The sequence below is a fragment of the Dendrobates tinctorius genome, unplaced genomic scaffold (assembly GCF_039654945.1).
Source record: "Dendrobates tinctorius isolate UK_male_01 unplaced genomic scaffold, ASM3965494v1 ptg000021l, whole genome shotgun sequence".
NCBI classification, from domain to species: domain Eukaryota; kingdom Metazoa; phylum Chordata; class Amphibia; order Anura; family Dendrobatidae; genus Dendrobates; species Dendrobates tinctorius.
In genome coordinates, this window is record NW_027361689.1 from 14,093,516 (window position 1) to 14,114,747 (window position 21,232).

The 21,232-nt window shown below is 44.9% G+C and overlaps 1 protein-coding gene across 3 annotated transcripts in view; it reads left to right on the forward strand.

Annotated features, from left to right (window-relative positions):
• ASAP2 (ArfGAP with SH3 domain, ankyrin repeat and PH domain 2) overlaps positions 1-21,232 on the forward strand; it is a 221,883-nt gene that overhangs the window by 119,983 nt on the left and 80,668 nt on the right. For all 3 annotated transcript variants that reach the window (XM_073568181.1, XM_073568182.1, XM_073568183.1), the window contains 3 exons: positions 2,201-2,250; positions 13,617-13,746; positions 17,584-17,669. In XM_073568181.1, the coding sequence (XP_073424282.1) occupies positions 2,201-2,250; positions 13,617-13,746; positions 17,584-17,669 (266 nt within the window). The remainder of the gene's footprint in view (positions 1-2,200; positions 2,251-13,616; positions 13,747-17,583; positions 17,670-21,232) is intronic.

A 21,232-nucleotide genomic window follows, 5' to 3' on the forward strand; every position in this document is an offset into this window, starting at 1 on the left:
GGCAAGCAGTTTGGTGAGAAGGCAACAACTGTTGGCGTAATTTATTAGAAAATGCAAGAAACACAAGATGACTGTCAATCTTCTCACGTCTCCATGCAAGATCTTACCTCTTGGGATAAGAATGATTCTGAGAAAGGTCAGGAATCAGCCCAGAACTACATAGGAGGATTTGGTTAATGACTTGAAAAGAGCTGGGACCACAGTATCAAACATTACCGTTAGTAACACACCATGCCGTCATGGATTAAAATCCTGCACTTGCGTATACAAGCCCATTTGAAGTTCGCCAATGATCATCTGGATGATCCAGAGGAGGAATTGGAGAAGGTGATGAGGTCAGATGAGACCAAGATAGAACTTGTTGGTATCAACTCCACTCGCCGTGTTTGGAGGAAGAAGGATGAGTACAACCCCAAGAACACTGTCTCAACTGTGAAACATGGTGGGAAAACCTCATACTTTGGGAGTGCTTTTTTTGCGAAGGGGACAAGACGACTGCACCATATTGAAGGGAGGAAGGATGGGGTCACGTACCGTGAGATTTTGACCAACAATCTCCTTCCCTCAGTAAAAATATTGAAGATGGGTCGAGGCTGGGTCTTCCAGCTTGACAATGACCCGAAGCATACAGCTAGGGCAACAGGGGAGTGGCTCCGTTAGAATCATTTCAAGGTCCTGGAGTGGCCTAGCCAAACCTGAACTCAATAGAAAATCTTTGGAGACAGCTGAATCTCAATGTTGTCCAGCGACAGCCCCGAAACCTGAAAGATCTGGAGAAGATCTGTATGGAGGAGGGGGCCAAAATCCCTGCTGCAGTGTGTGCAAACTTGGTCAAGAACTACAGGAAACGTCTGACCTCTGTAATTGCAAACAAGGGTTTCTGTACCAAATATTAAGTTCTGTTTTTTTTTATTATATCAAATACTTATTTCATGCAATGAAATGCAAATTAATTATGTAAAAATTGTAGAATGTGATTTTCTGAATTTTTTTTTTTTTTTTTTTATAGATTCCTTCAGGGCAGAGTCTGACTGCTGTATAACTCGCATCGCACTGCACGGACTGGCCCGACACCTCTCCTGACCTGAGCTCTTGCATGATGGATTACTATGCAGCTGTCAAGCTTAGGTCAGGAGAGCAGACAGCCAGTACGATACGATGCGATTCACGCATGAGAAATACGGCAGTCTGTCCATTCCCTCACAGGTGAAGTGTACCTATGATAAAAATTACAGACCTCTCCATTATTTGTAGGTGAGAAAACTTGCGTAATCTGCAGTGTATCAAATACTTAATTTTCCCCCTCTTTATATCCATCATAGATGATAAATACGTTTCGTGGGAGAACCCCTTTAAGGATTAAGACTTATAAAGGGTTATTAAGAAAAAAAATAGTTATCCCCGATTCACAGGAGCAAGACAGGGCTTTATCTTGCTGATCGCTAGGGATCTGACCGCTGGATCCCCCAGGGTTCCCTAGAATGAGACCGTGCAACCCTGTTCAGCCCCACACTGGTGCAGAGGTGCAAACGTGCGGCCTGCACTCCATTCACTATTTATGGAGCTGACTGAAATAGCCAAGAAAATAGCTCTGCTGCTCATAGACAATGAATGGAGTGGAGTCCAAGCATGTGCACCTCTGCTCCATTTAGGCCTGGGTCCCAGAGCCCCATTCTCGGTATGACAGTGGTCCCAGTGATCAACAAGTTATATTCTATAGATTGGGACAATGTGACTTTTTTTTTTAAGTAATAACCATATAATATCAAAGCTTCCGTTTTAAATTAAACCATAATAAGATAAAGAGAAATGTTATTTATTGCACCGGATCCCGATTGTGCTCCCTCATCCAGTAATTTGGCAGTAAAGGGAGGCGTCTGTTTAGCGGTATATTAATATTTGGGGAGGTGGATTAAATAATGAAGTCAAATAGTTTTAGCTCTTGAAGTAATAATCCCAAATGCGGAGGATTCAGAATTATTGTTTTTATGACTGACTTTGGAGGATTTACCCTTAGTCTAGTCTTCAAGTCTTTAGGTTTTATTGGAATCTTTGACTAAATCCTGGATTTTCTGCCTTCCCAATCAGAGAGACATCCAATTTCAAATTCCTCTCCGGATATAACATATAGCTGTGTATATAGATTACACCGTTGACCTCCTGACTCTTTATGACTCAGCTCTATCACGTTGTGTTGCAGGACTTGAAGAAGCCTTTCGATAAAGCCTGGAAAGACTACGAAACAAAAGTGTAAGTTATTAACTAACTGTATCAAACTAGTAATATGGCCATCCATCTTCCCTTTTATTTCGGGTGGACAAATTTTAAGGTGCTCTTGCATATTACAAAAGTCAGATTTCATCTCATGGCAGTTGTGTGGGGAGTGTGAGAGCTGACATAACTGTGAGATGAGATCTGGAAGGATTTGCAATGATACAAACAGTGGTGTGAAAGTGTTTCCCCCTTTCCTAATTTCCTATTCTTCTGCATGTTTGTCACAGTTAAATGTTTCAGATAGCCAAAAAAATTTAAATATGAGACAAAGATAGCACAATTAAACACCAAATACAGTTTATAAATGAAGGTCTTTATTCTGTAGCATAATGTTTAATAAAAACAAAAAAATGAAAGTCTTTATTATTAAGGGAAAATAAAATCCAAACCTACAGGGCCCTGTGTGAAAAAGTAATTTCACCCTCTCCCATCACCAGAAAAAACCCACATAAATTAACTGTGGTAACATCTTTGGGAAGCTAAGTTAAAATTTCCTAGCCACACCAAGGCCTGATTAATGCCACACATGTTATCAATCAAGAAATCACTTTAATAGGACCTGCCTGATACAGTGAAGTAGATTAAAAGTGCGTCAAAAGCTAGACATCATGCCGCGATCCAAAGAAATTTTGGAACAAATGAGAAACAAAGAAATTGAGATCTGTCAGTCTGGAGAAGGTAATAAATAGAGTTGAGCGAATTTGTTCGGATTTGGACGCCGAATCTGAATTTGCCACATTGTTACCCCACTCTTGCCGAATGTATGTTTGATGATCGGTTCCAAACATATTAGGTAATTTCTACTCCCATTTACTCTAATGACGTTCGGCTGTGTTCGATGAATATTGCAAAAAAAAAAAAAAAATATTCGATGCCGATCGTATTCGAAGCCAAATCCAAACAAATTCCCTCAACTCTAGTTATAAAGCCATTTCTAAAGCTTTTGGACTCCAGTGGACCACAGTGAGAGCCATTATCCACAGATGGTGAAAACATGGAACAGTAGTGAACCTTCCGAGGAGTGTCCGGATGAGCAAAATTACCCCAAGAGCACAGCAACGACTCATCCAAGAGGTCACAAAAGACTCCACAACATCATCGTTGCAAGACGAAAGCTACTGCTGAGCAATAGGAACATAAAGGCTCATCTCAGTTTTGCTAGTAAACATCTTGATGATCCCCCAAGACTTTTGGGAAAATACTTTGCGGACTGATGACACAAAAGATGAACTTTTTGGAGGGTATATGTCCCATTACATCTGGCGTAGAACTAATGCAACATTTCAGAAAAGGAACATCATACCAACAGTAAAATATGATGGTGGTAGTGTGATGGTCTTGGGTTGCTTTGCTACTTGAGGACCTGGAAGACTTGCTGTGGTAAATAGAATCATGAATTCTGTGGTCTACCCAAAAATCCTGAAGGAGAATGTCTGGCAAGCTGAAGCGCACCTGGGTTACGCAGCAGGACAATGATCCAAAGCACACCAGCAAATCCACCTCTGAATGTATTAGGAAAAACTAAATTAAGACTTTGACTAGGCCACTCCAAAGTTCTGACCTTAATCCGATTGAGATTGTGGTATGACCTTAAAAAGGCGGTTCATGTTTGGAAACCTTCCAGTGTGGCTGAATTGCAACAATTCTGCAAAGATCATTGTACCAAAATTCCAACAGAGGGTTGTAAAAGACTCCTTGCCAGGTATCGCAAATGCTTGATTGCAGTTGTTGTTGTTAAGAGTGGCCCCACTAGTTATTGGGTTTAAGGAGCATTCACTTTTTCACACAGGGCTCTGTAGGTTTGGATTTCTTTTACCTTGAATAATAAAAACCTTCATTTAAAAACTGCATTTTGTGTTACTTGTTATCTTTGCCTAATATTTAAATTTGTTTGTTGATCTGAAACATTTAAGTGTGGCAAACATGCAAAATAGGAAATCCAGAAGGGGACAAATACGTTTTAACACCACTGTAACTCTGCAGCCTCATGAGTTCATTACATGTATTATTATGAACACTTCCGGATCTAATTTCACAGTGTTGTCAGCTCTCACCCTGCCCACACACTGACTGCTGTGAGAGGAAATCTGGAAGTGTTTGTAATGATGCATAACTGAAGACTGCTGCATCGCTACACAGTAGCTATCAGTAAGGAGAGGAGGGTATGTTCTTTTCTCCTTCGCCTCATTGGGGGACACAGATACTGTGGGTGTATCCTTCTGCCGCTAGGAGGCTGACACTAAGTGGAAAAAAAGAGGTTAGCTCCTCCTCCGCCGTATACACCCTCGCCCCTATTGCGGGCGGAAATCCGTTTTTTGCTTAGTGTCCATGGAGGCACACGTCTGGTTTTTTCTCCAGACTTTTTTCGTCTTTTTCATTGAAGATGTGACAGGGGCAACGGATCCTATTGAAAGGGCCCGATTTCCCCAAACCAACAACGGGCGAGCACGTGCGAGTGTCCCTCCACGTATCCTCTCCCGCGTCGTGGGACACAATGCCCGACTTAGCTCTGACCACCCCTATGTATTGAAACCATCGGCTGTGCAGAGGCACAAGACTAGTCCGTGCGGCCCCCACTGCTCCACCAATGCTTAGACTGCGGTGCTGCAAGGTGGCGGACGGTCCCTCTCCTCACCTCCTGAAGGGGTTAGATGGAGCTAGGGTGCCTGCACCGTCCTATTTTTTTCAAAGCCCCCTCACATACCTGCGCTCATGCTGAAAAGGGTCATCGGTGAGGAGAGGGTCTGGGAGGGCTCCTGCAAAGATCTCAGGGCTGGGAGCCCCCAGCCGGCGGAAGCCACCGGCCATGCAAGGCTGAGGGTGGCTGGATCCGTCAGGCGGCGCCGCGCAGTTAGTGGCGCCATGTTTTTTGTGTACTGCGCCCCTGTACACTCGGGGTCAGCACTCGCTCCCTCGTTCTCAGTAACTTGGGTAGCCAAGGCTATGATATCATGGGCAGAAACATTAAACAAGGTCACGCAGGATCCACCTGCAGAGATTTCGGCGGTCGCAGGTCAGGTGGCGATGGCCGGAGACTATGTAATCAATGCGTCTTTGGATGCGGCCAATTGCTCGGCACTTGCTGCCGCTAATGCAATTTCGATCAGAAGAGCCCTATGATTAAGGACATGGCGAGCTGATTCTTCTTCTAAGAAGTCCTTGACTTCCCTGTCTTATCAGTGCGGCCGCCTATTTGGGGAGAAGTTGGATCAACTTATCTCCGACTCCACAAGAGGAAAGAGCGGGTTTCTCCCTCAACAAAAGGTCAAACCGCTTTTTCGTCACCCGTTTCAGGCACGTTTTCGGGCCTTTCGCAACACCGGGTGGACTACAGCGGCCAATTCCGTCGCCTCAGGCCGCCCCAACCAGGATGGGGAGCGGCAGGTCTCATATTAAGCCAATCCATTGGGGAGATTGCGTACTCTGCAGCCCAGATCGAGGGGATCCAGATCCCAAAGATCGTCGGCCAAATGACTCGAGGCCTTTACCAGACGATACCAGCAAGGTGGGCGGCCGCCTTCTCTGTTTTTTCCACGTCTGGGCCAGTGTCGCTCATGACGTATGGGTAAAGGAATTTGTGGCCTCAGGTTACAAAATAGAATTTGTCAGATACCTGCCAAGACGGTTTTTTCTTTCCCGGCTTCCCAGGGTGGATGTCCAGGCAAGGGCTCTATTGGGAGCCATCAAATCGCTCCAGCACAACGGAGTCATTGTTCCAGTGCCGGAACACGAAAAAAATCAGGGGTTCTATCCCAACCTTTTTGCAGTTCCCAAAAAGGACGGGTCTGTCAGGCCTGTTTTGGACCTGAAGCTTCTGAACAAATTCATCAGGATTAGACATTTCCGGATAGAGTCTCTCCGGTCAGTCATATCGGCCATGGAGCAGGGAGAATACTTGGCCTCAATAGATATCCAGGACGCATATCTGCATATTCCCATTTTTCCTCATCAGAGGTTTCTACGCATCGCCATCAGCGATCTACATTTTCAGTTCGTAGCACTACCCTTTGGGCTAGCCACGGCTCCCAGAGTGTTCACAAAGGTTATGGCAGTTGTCATGACCATACTGCATTCTCGAGGCATAGTCGTCTTGCCTTATCTGGACGACCTCTTGGTCAAAGGCCCTTCGATATGGGCATGCAAGGAAAATGTCAATATCACGCTAGATACTCTTGCCCGCTTAGGGTGGTTGCTCAATGCGAAGAAGTCATCCCTTGTGCCAGCTCAAAAGATCTCCTTCCTAGGAATGATTCTCGACGCTCGCCGAGGGTTGGTAATTCTACCTCAGGAAAAGGTGCTAACGCTTCGGCAACCAGTCCCTCATACCATTCCATCTGGGATGAGGAGTCTACGGAAAATGGTGGCAGCAATGGAAGCGGTACTGTTCGCCCAGTTCCATCTTCGCCTCCCGTCAGCTTGGGACAAGAATCCTTTCACGCTCGACCGGCAGTGCCGACTGTCCTTTTCAAGTCAGGCAGTCGCTCGGATGGTGGTTAACCAGTTCCTCTCTGACCCAGGGGAAACCTTTCCCCCCAGACCATTGGTTGGTGATGACAACCGACGCCAGTCTCCTCGGCTGGGGAGCGGTGTTTTGCCACCACACGACCCAGGGACGTTGGTCGCCACAGGAGGCACGCCTCCCGATCAACTTATTAGAGATGCGAGCAATTCGGCTGGCTCTGCAAAAGTCTCATCACTTTCTAGCAGGCCGCCCCATCCGGATTCAGTCTGACAACGCCACGGCGGTGGCTTACATAAATCACCAAGGGGGCACCCGCAGCAGAGCAACCATGCGCGAGGTGGGGCACGTTCTGCAGTGGGCCGAAGCAAACCACTCGGTGATTTCAGCTGTCCACATCCCGTGTGTGTAAAATTGGGCGGCTGACTTTCTCATCCGGCAGGGTCTTGCGTCCGGAGAGTGGTCTCTACATCCCGAAGTCTTCCGGCAGATTTGTAAGCTGTGGGGGAACTCCAGATGTGGGCCTGATGGCGTCCAGAGTGAACGCCAAGGTGCCCACATCGCTAGGGCCAGGAACCCGTAGGCAATCGCCGTGGACGCGTTGGTTCTGCCATGGAACCAGTTTCGCCTCCCATATCTATTTCCCCCACTGCCACTATTTCCGAGGGTCATCAAGAAGATCAAGACGGAAGGGGTCCCTGCGATTTGTGCTGGCCCCAGACTGGCCCCGTCGAGCGTGGTATGCAGATCTAATGCAGCTGCTCGCCGACGTTCCTTGGCGCCTGCCAGAGCGGCCAGATCTACTTTCTCAAGTTCTCAAGGGCCGATTTGCCACCCGAACTCAGGGGCCCTGTGTTTGACGGCATGGCCGTTGAATCTTGGATTCTAACCCAGGCAGGGTTCGGGAGCAAGGTGGTCGCTACAATGATTAGCGCCTGGAAGCTTGCTTCAGCACGAATTTACCACCACACCTGGAAGGTGTTCTTTGCTTGGTGTCGAGGCCGCGGTGTTTTTCCTCTGAGATTCTCGATCCCCAACATCTTGACTTTTCTCCAGTCGGGCCTAGACTTGGGCTTAGCCCCAAGTTCCCTCAGGAGACAAATATCGGCCTTATCTATCCTGTTCCAGCGCAGAATTGCTACTAATCTGCAGGTGAAGACTTTCATCCAGGGAGTCTCCCACTTGGTACCTCCCTATAAGGCGCCTATGGACGCTTGGGACCTTAACCTGGTCCTGTGTTCTGCAGGAAGCTCCATTTGAACCGCTTCCGGATATCTGCTTGAGGTACCTTTCCTGGAAAGTGGTGTTCCTAGTGGCCATCACTTCTATCAGGCGAGTTTCAGAACTGGCAGCCCTATCCTGCCTAGCCCCGTTCCTCACTTTCCATAAGGAGAAGGTGGTGCTCAGACCAGTCCCTCCTTTTCTGCCGAAAGTTGTGTCCTCTTTTCACATTAATGAAGATGTTGTCTTGCCTTAATTTTGTCCAGCATCGGTGCACCGTGTGGAAAAGGCTCTTCACACGTTAGACCAGGCAAGAGCCCTCCGGAGGTACGTGCCGAGGACGGCACCCTTTCGTTAGACGGACACGCTGTTCCTGCTCCCCGAAGGGCGCAGGAAGGGGCTCGCTGCCTCAAAATCGACCTTAGCCAGATGGATTCGTTTGACTATTCAGGAGTCCTACCGCATTAAAGGCACGCCGATTCCAGCAGGGATCAGAGCGCACTCTACTCGGGCAGTTTTCTCCCCTGCATGACTCCCAGAATTTGCTTACTGACAGACTCTCCGTTAAATGGGTTGTTCTCTTTAATTGTCTACCCTAGCTGCATTTATTTTTCTACAACAACAAACTGCTATGTACTCAATTGCTCTGGGTCTCCTGAAGAGTCTCCACCGATCTTCTTTGTGCACGATATTTGCTGCAGCACTGACGTCATGTTGACCGTGTGACACTCTGAAGGGAGTGTTCTGTCTACACTGGCAGATCTGCTGAGATCACTGATTTACTGTCGCTCTATCAAGGTGAAGTCAGTGCCGCAGTCAATGCAAGACATCCGGAGGAGAGGCGGAGACTAGCTGGTGGACCCGGGGAAGGTGAATACAGCACAATTTTTATTTATTTTTATTTTTTTTATAACAAACTGCAGCCTTTGTAGAAACTGAATTGACGGGATAATCTCTTCAATTTATTCTGTAGGCAGGGAAACCAAAAAATGTTTTTTGCATTTATTGTGTAAATGTGCATATTTAGTGTTTCATAATTGGGATGTAATTTCTAGTTCGGCCAGACCTTCTTATCGCGGCTTAATGCTTTGTAATCAGAAGCTCTTGTAGCATCCTATATTGGCCTTATAAATCTAGAACCATGTGGCTTTCGTTTTAGGAAGGCAGCAGGTTGCAGGGTGTTTAATTACATTGCAGTGGGTTTACATTACAAGCGTTGATCAGCGCAATCCGCCAATATTGTATTTTTTTGGACAAAAATGCCCGTGACCGACATATAAGATATAACCCTATTTTTATTCACTAGGGACCACTTGGCATCACAGCTCACTAGACACATGTAACGGGTCAGAAAGTGGCCACTAGCCCTTTAATTCCATTATCGGCTACATTTGGTTTTCCTGCTTTGAGTTTTATGTCTAAAAGTGTAAAAGAACTAATCAGGATGGAATATAAATGGACCTAAAAAATTGCAAACTGTTATTACTGAGCATAAGAGAAAATGACAAATAATGCAGATCCCAAACTCTCGGTTAATTGCATGTAAAATCCTATAATCTTCTGCTGGTTTCCTGGAGACTTGCTAATATTGAACGCATTTTCTTTGCAAAATTTGACATGGCATATCAAGAGGAAGAGAGAGACACTAATTGCCTTGTAGGGTCCCTGCTCCTCCTCTGCTGTCAGCTCATGGTGATCTGAGAATTAGGAGACAGACTGATTGCTAGGGAAGAGCTGAATGGAGTGCAGTTGTGAAATGTGTCCCTAGCAGCTGGGCGGTCACACATGGGTTATGTGGCCATGATAACTGGTGCTAACTTTCGCATTCACTATTAAGGCCTGTTTCACACATCCGTTTGTCACCATCAGTCAAAATCCGCCGTTTTGCTAGAAAAACGGATCTGCCATTTTTCTTGGCGGATCCGTTTTTTTCCCCATTGACTTGCATTATCGGCGGATTTTGACTGATGGACGTCCGTTGCATCCGTATTTCTGCAGATCCGCCAAAATTTTGGCGTCCGCTGACATCACCGAACGGACCATGCAACGTTTTTTCTCTGTCCGGATCCGCATTTTGTGTTTATCTACAGATTTAACCCGCAATTCCTTCTGGCTGGTGGATCTCTCTCTCCATCGCGCGATCTCCTCGCCGTCCTCCATCGCGCGATCTCCTCGCCTCCATAGCGATGACATCCTCCTTCGCGCGGTCTCCTCGCCGTCCTCCGTCGCGCGGTCTCCTCGCCGTCCTCCGTCGCGCGGTCTCCTCGCCGTCCTCCGTCGCGCGGTCTCCACGCCGTCCTCCGTCGCGCGGTCTCCTCGCCGTCCTCCGTCGCGCGGTCTCCTCGCCGTCCTCCGTCGCGCGGTCTCCTCGCCGTCCTCCGTCGCGCGGTCTCCTCGCCGTCCTCCGTCGCGCGGTCTCCTCGCCGTCCTCCGTCGCGCGGTCTCCTCGCCGTCCTCCGTCGCGCGGTCTCCTCGCCGTCCTCCGTCGCGCGGTCTCCTCGCCGTCCTCCGTCGCGCGGTCTCCTCGCCGTCCTCCGTCGCGCGGTCTCCTCGCCGTCCTCCGTCGCGCGGTCTCCTCGCCGTCCTCCGTCGCGCGGTCTCCTCGCCGTCCTCCGTCGCGCGGTCTCCTCGCCGTCCTCCGTCGCGCGATCTCCTCGCCGTCCTCCGTCGCGCGATCTCCTCGCCGTCCTTTGTCGCGCGATCTCCTCGCCGTCCTTTGTCGCGCGATCTCCTCGCCGTCCTTTGTCGCGCGATCTCCTCGCCGTCCTTTGTCGCGCGATCTCCTCGCCGTCCTTTGTCGCGCGATCTCCTCGCCGTCCTTTGTCGCGCGATCTCCTCGCCGTCCTTTGTCGCGCGATCTCCTCGCCGTCCTTTGTCGCGCGATCTCCTCGCCGTCCTCCGTCGCGCGATCTCCTCGCCGTCCTCCGTCGCGCGATCTCCTCGCCGTCCTCCGTCGCGCGATCTCCTCCCGGCTCCTTTAAATTTCATCCTACCGCGGATCCGTGAACCGTAGCGGTTCTGTGCCACATGTTTATCCGTACCGAGGCGGATCCGTTTTCCGCCATTTTTAGCGGATTTCAACGGCCAGAAGAAACGTAAGTGTGAAACAGGCCTAAGGGTGGTCCTTGGAGAGTGAGGAACAATCTCTTGGTCCTATCTCCTTTGTTACAGGGTGGAGAGCACTGTGCAGGACATATCTGTGATGGCGAACTGTATTGTTAGCAAACAACCGATTGGGAATTGATCTACAGGTCTTGAAATTTGCTGTCTACAAATATCTAAAGGGCTGTCACATTGTAGAAGGATCAACTTTATTCTCATTTGCACAAGGAAAGACTAGAAGCAATGGGATGAAACTGAATGGGAGGAGACACAGATTAGATATTAGAAAAAACTTTTTGACAGTTAGAGTGATCAATGAGTGGAACAGGCTGCCACGAGAAGTGGTGAGTTCTCCTTCAATGGAAGTCTTCAAACAGAGGCTGGACAGACATCTGACTGGGATGATTTAGCGAATCCTGCTTTGAGCAGGGGTTGGACCAGATGGCCCAGGAGGTCCCTTCCAACTTTACGATTCTATGATTCTATGAAAGGAACATGAAAGAGGAAACACTAGGGGCCGAAAAACCATGTATAATAATGGGGAACCATGTTCGTTTTTGTTAAAGGACACCCCTCTACATATATGTAGAGTTGACAGATGTCTTCCATTGGTCCTTAAAGTAGCATGTGCAGTATATTAAATGGGTTGTCCAGTGGCTTAACTAAAGTTTGAAGGGCCCTGTTCAGAATTTGGGACTGGGCTCCCAACTCCATGTTGTTCAGATGTACGGGCCCTTGTAGCATTCTAGAACCTATAAAAACTAAAAAAAATATATATTTGTGCCCCACGCAATAATGTCTCACGTCCTGTCTCCTTGTTATAATGTCTTTTTCCTGGCTCCTTCCTAAAAATAATGCTCTCCTCCATCCTATAACAATGTCCCCCATACTGGGCCCTGGGTCACTTCCTCATATAAAAGTCCTTCATCCTGGGCCCCTTCCACTAATAATATCCATTTCCTGGGCCCGTCCTGTAATAATACTCTCCTTCATCCAGTAACAATGTCCCCCATCCTGACCAAGAATGGCAGAGAAGAAACTGTCCTCAACCCAAGCATGTAAAATACACTAAGGAGAGGTTCACAAGAAGACAAACACTCACTCTGATTAAAGGGAACCTGGTATACTGAGCGTGACGTCCGACCTATGTGTATCCTGTTTGGGTGGGCTGATCAGACTGATACATAGACTGCTTACATTTCTTTGAAAATGATCTGATCAGGAACTCGAGAGAGAGAGAGATGAGACTCATCCAGTGCAGCCCCCTGACGCCTTCTCCCCGCCCCACTCCAGGTGATTGACAGGTCTCTCCTTATGTGCAAGTATAGAAAGATCAGGAATTAACCCCTTTCCCTATATGTGCCTTACATGCATGTCGCATGTTGGATACTTGGGCATGGCGATGCCATCAGAGGCAGGAACAATGATGGCTAACGCCTCTATCTATACACAACTGATAACACAGGATCCACCAATCACAATAGGTGATGTCACAGCTCCCCTGTTCCTCCTTGCTTCACAATCACCTTGGCACACGCTCATTAGACACTTCAGTACAAAAAAAAAACCAGGGCCTGAATCTGTTCATTGCTGCTAATATGCAGTGTTGTTGCCTGAAACAGGATATTAGTCTAAAAAAAGCCCCAGCGACCAGTGTGAAACTAGCAAAGTTTTTATTTTTAATGCAGATTGTGATCGGTAAAAAATAAACAAAAAACACAAAGCAAAAACATTTCTGAATAAAAAAAAAATCATTTAACACAAAAATCTGAAAACCTGATTTAAACGAAAGGCCATTATCTCATTTTGTATTCTCATTGTGTTAAACGCGGCAATGCGGCTATGTTGCCCCACCCATGTCCGACAAAAAACACCCGATTTTTTTTTTTCTTTTTTAATAAAACTGCAATAAAAAGTGATGTAAACTCACATCTGTCATTAAAAATGATATCAATAAAGAAAATGTAACCTCATCACTCGGAACGCAGGAAGGTTCATTAACGGAAAAATAAATTACATGTCTACATAAAAAAAACAGATTTTTCTTTTTAGTGCACTTTTGAGGAAGTGTGGCACCTATTCCCTCCCTGAAAAAAATGCAATTCATGTTTTTTTTTTAATTTACAAGTTTCTGAATTTTATTTTAACCGGTAAAGTAAAAAAAAAAAAAAAAAAAAAATTCATGTTGATGCAGGTTGATTCATTCCACAGAACTGTCCTCCAGGTTTTGATCTTCTGGATCACTGATGGCGACTGTTTTGTAAAGGCCTTTATGTAACACAAAAAGGATTCCATGTTCAGTCCAAAGTGAGTCACACAAGGAAAACACAGGGTGGTGCACACACCCACTCAGCGGCCATTGTTCCTTTTCTCTTTTTCTTGGTAGTAAACCTTCAGTGCCTCTGTCCTGGTCCATTCTCCTATAGACTACAATGGCGGGCATAAGGCCACTTCAAAGTTTTCATGTTCGTTGATCTGTGGTGGTGAGGTTGTTTCTTCCTTAATTTCTTTTTTTTTTTTTTTTTTTTTTAATTCTAGTTTTTTTTCTTCCTTTTATCAGGACTAAAATAGAAAAAGAAAAAAAAGAACATGCAAAGTTACACGGGATGATTCGCACCGAGATCAGCGGTGCCGAAATAGCCGAGGAGATGGAAAAAGAGCGAAGGTTCTTTCAGCTGCAAATGTGTGAGGTAACACGACTGGAAGTTCATGAAGGTCTCCTGTATGACTTTCTCATCACTTTCTGTAGCTATCAAGTAGTCACGTGGCTCATATTTTGTGGCCTGATTGCTATTACAGAGATTTTATGTTTGGTAGGTTGACTTTGCCGTCAGTGGTGTCCAACATTTGGGCAACCCCTTCTTAAATGTCAGAAGAAAACCAGAAAAGACTACACTTGACTCTTGTATTAGATCCAATAGTGATCTCTGCGCTGTAGCTCCCAGTGTTTGTGTGACATTATTATGTCACGTAAGCACTGCTGTCAGTCTTCAGACGCTGACTAGCTGCAACCTTAATTTTTTTTATCAAAGAAGAATATTGATTGGCTGACACATCATGTCACCCATCGGGAAGAATAGCACCAATATAGTTGGACTTGCTCCTCTTTGGGAGGTGAAAATACGTTGTTTTTATTTTCTGTGGAATGCCGAATTAAGCTGGGGTTATCCACTAGTGGACTTCCCCTTCAATGCCTCGATCTCTGGTATCCGGTGGTTTAGGCCCTTAATTCCCATTTGTCCAGTGATTTTGTGACTGGTATCCGCCCTGATGTCCAGTAGTTTAGCACCTTAAAGGGTTATTCACATCTTGGCAAGTTTGCATCTATCTATTGGTAATCTGACAAATGAGACCCCCATTAATCCCAAGAGTGAGGCTCTGAAGGTTCCTCCATTTTAGTGGAGCGATGATAGTGAGCACTCTATTCATTGTCTATAGGACCACCGTAGATGGCTGAACTCTGAATTCTCTAGCAGCACTCTAAACGGTGAATGTGCATGCGTGACCGTGGCTCTATTGAAACAGGGCCCTTCATAAGGAGCGTTGGGAGGCCTAGTGGTGGAATCTCAAGAAATTAGCACATTACCTTGCCAAGATGAGAATAATTCTTTAATATCTTGAGAGAGTGCCTTTTTACTTTATTTCATAAGATTTTTTGCGCCTCTCCTGGTTGACTGGGATTTTAGCATGTCAGTCCCTGGTATCCTGTGGCTGAGTGTGTCCCAAGTCCTGGTGTCCAGAGGTTCAATTCCACTATCTTCATCTAGTACAGTCATATGTAAAAGTTTGGGCACCCCTATTAATGTTAACCTTTTTTCTTTATAACAATTTTGGTTTTTGCAACAGCTATTTCAGTTTCATATATCTAATAACTGATGGACTCAGTTATATTTCTGGATTCAAATGAGGTTTATTGTACTAACAGAAAATGTGCAATCTGCATTTAAACAAAATTTGACCGGTGCAAAAGTATGGGCACCCTTATCATTTTCTTCATTTGAACACTCCTAACTACTTTTTACTGACTTCCTGAAGCACTAAATTGGTTTTGTAACCTCATTGAGCTTTGAACTTCATAGCCAGGTGTATCAAATCATGAGAAAAGGTATTTCAAGTGGCCACTTGCAAGTAGTTCTCCTATTTGATTCTCCTATGAAGAGTGGCATCATGGGCTCCTCAAAACAACTCTCAAATGATCTGAAAACAACATAGCTTTTCAGGGGAAGGATACAAAAAGTTGTCTCAGAAATTTAACCTGTCAGTTTCCACTGTGAGGAACATAGTAAGGAAATGGAAGAACACAGGTACAGTTCTTGTTAAGCCCAGAAGTGGCAGGCCAAGAAAAATATCAGAAAGGCAGAGAAGAAGAATGGTGAGAACAGTCAAGGACAATCCACAGACCACCTCCAAAGACCTGCAGCATCATCTTGCTGCAGATGGTGTCACTGTGCATCGGTCAACAATACAGCGCACTTTGCACAAGGAGAAGCTGTATGGGAGAGTGATGCGAAAGAAGCCGTTTCTGCAAGCACGCAACAAACAGAGTTGCCTGAGGTATGCAAAAGCACATTTGGACAAGCCAGTTACATTTTGGAAGAAGGTCCTGTGGACTGATGAAACAAAGATTGAGTTGTTTGGTCATACAAAAGGGCGTTATGCATGCGCTGTATTGTTGACCGATGCACAGTGACACCATCTGCAGCAAGATGATGCTGCAGGTCTTTGGAGGTGGTCTGTGGATTGTCCTTGACTGTTCTCACCATTCTTCTTCTCTGCCTTTCTGATATTTTTCTTGGCCTGCCACTTCTGGGCTTAACAAAAACTGTACCTGTGTTCTTCCATTTCCTTACTATGTTCCTCACAGTGGAAACTGACAGGTTAAATCTCTGAGACAACTTTTTGTATCCTTCCCCTGAAAAGCTATGTTGAATAATCTTTGTTTTCAGATCATTTGAGAGTTGTTTTGAGGAACCCATGATGCCACTCTTCATAGGAGAATCAAATAGGAGAACTACTTGCAAGTGGCCACTTGAAATACCTTTTCTCATGATTTGATACACCTGGCTATGAAGTTCAAAGCTCAGTGAGGTTACAAAACCAATTTAGTGCTTCAGGAAGTCAGTAAAAAATAGTTGGGAGTGTTCAAATCAAGAAAATGATAAGGGTGCCCATACTTTTGCACTGGTCAAATTTTGTTTAAATGCAGATTGCACATTTTCTGTTAGTACAATAAACCTCATTTGAATCCAGAAATATAACTGAGTCCATCAGTTATTAGATATATGAAACTGAAATAGCTGTTGCAAAAACCAAAATTGTTATAAAGAAAAAAGGTTAACATTAATAGGGGTGCCCAAACTTTTACATATGACTGTATAGTATTTCAGCTCCTTAGAGGCGGTCAGTCAAGTATGAGGAGGAGGTGCTAGGCGGGGAATAGAGCTGGAGTGACTGAGGCTACAATAGTCCTTAAGCCTCATTTGCTTTTGATTTCAAACACTGATATCTCAGTAATGGAGGAACGGACTGGCCATGTAAAGGTGTAGCTACATGTGTATATAATTTGGGAGGTGAAATCCTGCTCATAGATTCCATTTAAATTTATGTATTTGGGGCTAAAACTGTTTTTGGAATTGGTCTTTAAGGGAAAAAAATGCACCTCTTGCTTGTACAGGCTTTGTTTCCTTACACATTCTACTTTCATGTGGTCTGCTGTCATTAATCAGCTGAGAGGAGCTAAAATAAAAAAATAAAAAAAAGCAAATAAGAGTTACAAACGCCTCATCGTATCGTAATAGTGAGCTCGCCGACAGATCACCAGTTATCTCATTCTGCAGCCAGAAAGCGTGCAAACACGCAGGCTTGTAGAGGGCAATTGGTGCAAAACGTTTTAATAAAACCCCTTGCAAAAATTATTTTTAGCCCCAAATACATGCAATTAAGTGTAAAAAAAGAAATGTCCTCAAAGTTGGACAACCCCTTTTAAGAAGAAGATTATAAAGTGCACCTATACTAAATGGGTCTGTTTATGAGCAAAAAAGAGACAGGATTTGGGGGTCTAAAGCTGGAACACTATGACTGCATGCCGGTGTTATATCCTCCTGTCTTCATATGCCACCTTTACAGCTTGCACCAGCAGCGGATGCAATTATTAATACTGAATTTTCCTCCGAACTTCCAACAAAAGTGTATGACCTTTTTTTAAAAAAAATGAATGGAAGCAAAATGTTGTATTTTTTTTTTTCTCCTGGTTTTGTGCTGCTTGTACTTTAGCGTAGTACTCTTCTTGTGTATGGTACATTTCCTCTTATTTGCCCAGGTAATGAGGAGAGCTGTCTGGCGCTGTCACTTTATAGCAATGTTGCACGTCCATGTGTATAACAATGGGTCCCCAGATCTCCTGCTTGTCGCTTGTGATCATCCTTCGGGGGTTGATGACATGTAACAAGATTTTCTTGTGCTGCAAATAAAAAAAAAAAAAAAAAACCCTTGAGTAAAAATGTCCTTTCATGTTTTCTGTCTGACAGTACCTGCTCAAAGTCAACGAAATAAAGATCAAGAAAGGAGTGGATCTGCTGCAGAATTTAATTAAGTACTTCCATGCCCAGTGCAAGTAAGTGGCGCTTTCTTCAACCCCTTGCTGCAAGTCTTTCAGTTCCTAAAGATAAGGTTTGTCAAGATTTTATCCCCGGTAGAAATCTACACGTCAGAAATGGCAGCAGTAAGACCGAAATGCGTCATGTTCTCCAAGTCCAATTTGCTCTTCATTTATCTCCAGGATTAGAAAAAAAGTGTATTCCTGCAATATTAGACACAGGCCAGGGACTACAGTAGCACAGTTTTCTTTTTTTTTTGTTTAAAAGGAGGTAATTTTTATAACCTGCTTCTAATTATATTAATTTGACTTGTAAAGATTAGTGATGAGCGAGCGTGCTTGGGATAAGGTGTTATCTGAGCATGCTCGGGTGCTAACCGAGTGTCTTCGGAGTGCTCGAATATGTTTGAGTCCCCGCTGCTGCATGTCTCTCAGCTGTTTGACAGCCACAGCACATGGGGATTACCTATTTGTTAGAACATCCCTGTTTGTCTTGTGGTTTTCAAACAGCCATGAGACGTGCAGACTCAGGACTTGAACATATTTTTCGAGCACGCCGAAGACACTGAGTTAGCACCTGAGCATGCTCAGATAACACCTGATCCAAGCACGTTCACTCATCACTAGTAAAGATCTCTACTGGTATATGTTCCCCATAAAAAGTAATTTCGGAGTCCCATGTCTTGTATATGCACTCGACATTCAGCCTCAATCATACACATTCTTGAAAATCAATATCATAGACTAGGACATCCAAAATTCACACTGGTAAATTTCCCCCACAAGTTAGCACTGATTAAACAAGGCAATCAATATCAGTAATCGTCCCAATTTTGACACGGCCAGACTTTTTACACTCAGTTATCATTCATTTTCAGGAGTAACACAGGAAGAACAAAAATTAGAGCAAGATACTTTAAAGGGGTTGTCCATATCTGGGGCATTTTTGCCATATCTCGGCAGGACAGAAAAGGCCATAAATGTCTGATAGATTGGGTTCCCACATATCTAGAGTATGGTCAATCCATGTGAGTGGACACGCGCCTAGTGCACTTCCAGCTTGATTTGCATATGACTTATACTGGTGATTTTTCAGGACTGACATTTTATTTTGCAGAGATTCGATGGATCATTTTGTAAGGGACAAGACCTATATTGTCATACCTTTTTCTCTTATCCACTTAGTCGAGTATGTCTCTCGGTCATTCTTTTGATCACCGCTCTCCAGGAAGTTCTATCCCATGTTTCTTCTTAATGGTCATACTCATGTCACTCCCGATGGTGGATTCTTGGACGTAGTCTTCTTCTGCCACTGACCGTTCCCAGCATATCTTCTTTATCCAACGACTGACTCTGCATTACAATGGCAAAATAACCAAATTGTTGTTTGGTTGTCTTAGCTTCCAGTGACAGTTTTGGCTTGATTGTGTCCAAGATGTCTCCATTATTGATCCTCGCTGTTCATGGGATCCATAGAAGTCTCCTGTAATGCAAATGTTCAAATGCTTCAATTTCTAACAGCCATCATGAGTGTCCAGGTCTCACATCCGAATGTTGCTATTTGAGAAGACAGTTGCGTTGACCAATCTGTATTTCGTAGCGAGGGTGATGTCTCTGCTCTTCCAGACCTTGTTCATGCCGACCATTGCATCCCATCCAAGTGCCATGTGTCGTTTGACATAGAGTGTGCAGTCGCCATCGCAGTTGGTCTTGGAGCCAAGGAATATGTAATTGTCAACCACTTCTATCTCCTGATTGTTGACCATGATAGTGATGATAGCCATGTGCGCTGTTGTCATTGTTTTTTGCTTTCTTGACGTTGCTTTTTTGTTGTTGCTATTTTTCACTTGATTATCCACATAAAGCTCACAAGTGCACTTTTCAGCTTTGCTGTATAGACTGGGTCCGAATTTACAGAGGGTAGAAACACCGGTTTGTATACCGGTCTCTTCCAGATCCCTGAGGGAGGGGATTGTCATCATCTTTCCGGAGACTGTACTCTTTCAATTTCCTCCCATTTGTTGCCGCTGCCATAAAGCACATGCCACCTCTGGCAATGTACAGAGTATGCAGGTAGTGTCCCTCCAAAATATGCCGCCCCTCTGGAATGAAAAAATATATGTTATTCTTTACTTATTTTTAGGTTTAGTTTAGTAGAATTTTTGGAAACTAAAATGACGTGTACAGAGTAACTGTCTCTAAGGGGGGATATAAGGAGCAGAGCAGAAAGATGTGGCAAGTCATTACACTGGAAAGCTGTTGTGAAGATCAGGGGGAGCAGATAGTGCGAAGCGGCCGCAGTCTCTGATTATTTGATGACAGCTGCTGTTTCTGCTGATGTGATATCGTCAGATATGTGACTATTTCACCTGTGTGAAGACAAGTATAAAAATATCCTGGTGCGAATGATTATTAATAGTGCAGTTACATATCACCAATATAACAGCATTTCCTTCTCTTCCTGTGTCAAAGCCTTATATCAACCACTATGCTGTGATAAGGGATTTTTGTGTCAGTTCTTCAAATTTCGTTTTTCTTATTTTACACGCCTGTCTCAATGTGATCTGGCTGGCATGGATAGCTGTCACATCACTGATGGGTCCGCTGTTCAAATCATCCTGATCTTCGTGGAACAGATATGGATTATCTTCATGTTGAACTGGTGAGGGATATGGATGTTTATTATTTTTCTTCTTTTACGGGGGACTTGGGAATCTGTGGATTAGGTGTAAAGGTGCGCCTTTTCTGGGATGGCTGCAGGCTGCTATTTTTAGGGAGGGGGGGCACAAAATCCATGTCCTCTTTCCAGTCTGAGAATACCAGTCTCCAGCTGTCTGCTTTAGCTTGGATTGTTGGCAAATATGGGGAGGACCCCCCTTTTTTTTTTTAAATTATTTAAATAATAAAAAAATGGTGTGGGGACTCCTCTATTGCAGTCCACAGCTGTTGGTTTTGCCTGCGCTGGTTCTCAAAAATAGAAGAGACCTCATGTCATTTTTTTTTATTTTAATTTATAGTGCAGGCGCCATCTGATAAATACTCTTGTCAGCGGCCCCTGCTCTCGCAGTTAGCAGCGACAGCAGGTGTATGCTGATGAGAGTAGTGCTCTCTCATCAGCCGATGCCTGCCTCAGCTGCTGACAAGCAGCTCTCTGACCACAGGTGTTTCTGGCGCTGTCACACAGATGACAGTGTGGGAAACAACCTATGATCAGGGTACCAAACCTGAACTCTAACTGACTTCCTGGTGAAGTCCGTGTTCGGGGTCTGTGCACGGACCCCAGATGTTCGGTACTGGCACTGAACTTTACTGTTGGGTTCACCCATCTCTACTCGCTGGCCCTGGTCACGTTTCGATACAGAAGTGAGTTGAACCAGGTTACCCTTTTAAGCAAATGACTTATGCAGATTTGCAAAATGGCTTGCATTCTCTGTCATAAGCATTCTGCAGATTACCTTTTAATTAATTAAAATATGCATGTCATTATGTTTGTTATGCTTCAGTCAGTAATACTTGTGGAGACGTGATACTTTATGATGAGAAACCTTCTCAGTCACTAAAAAATCCATCTCATGTAAAAC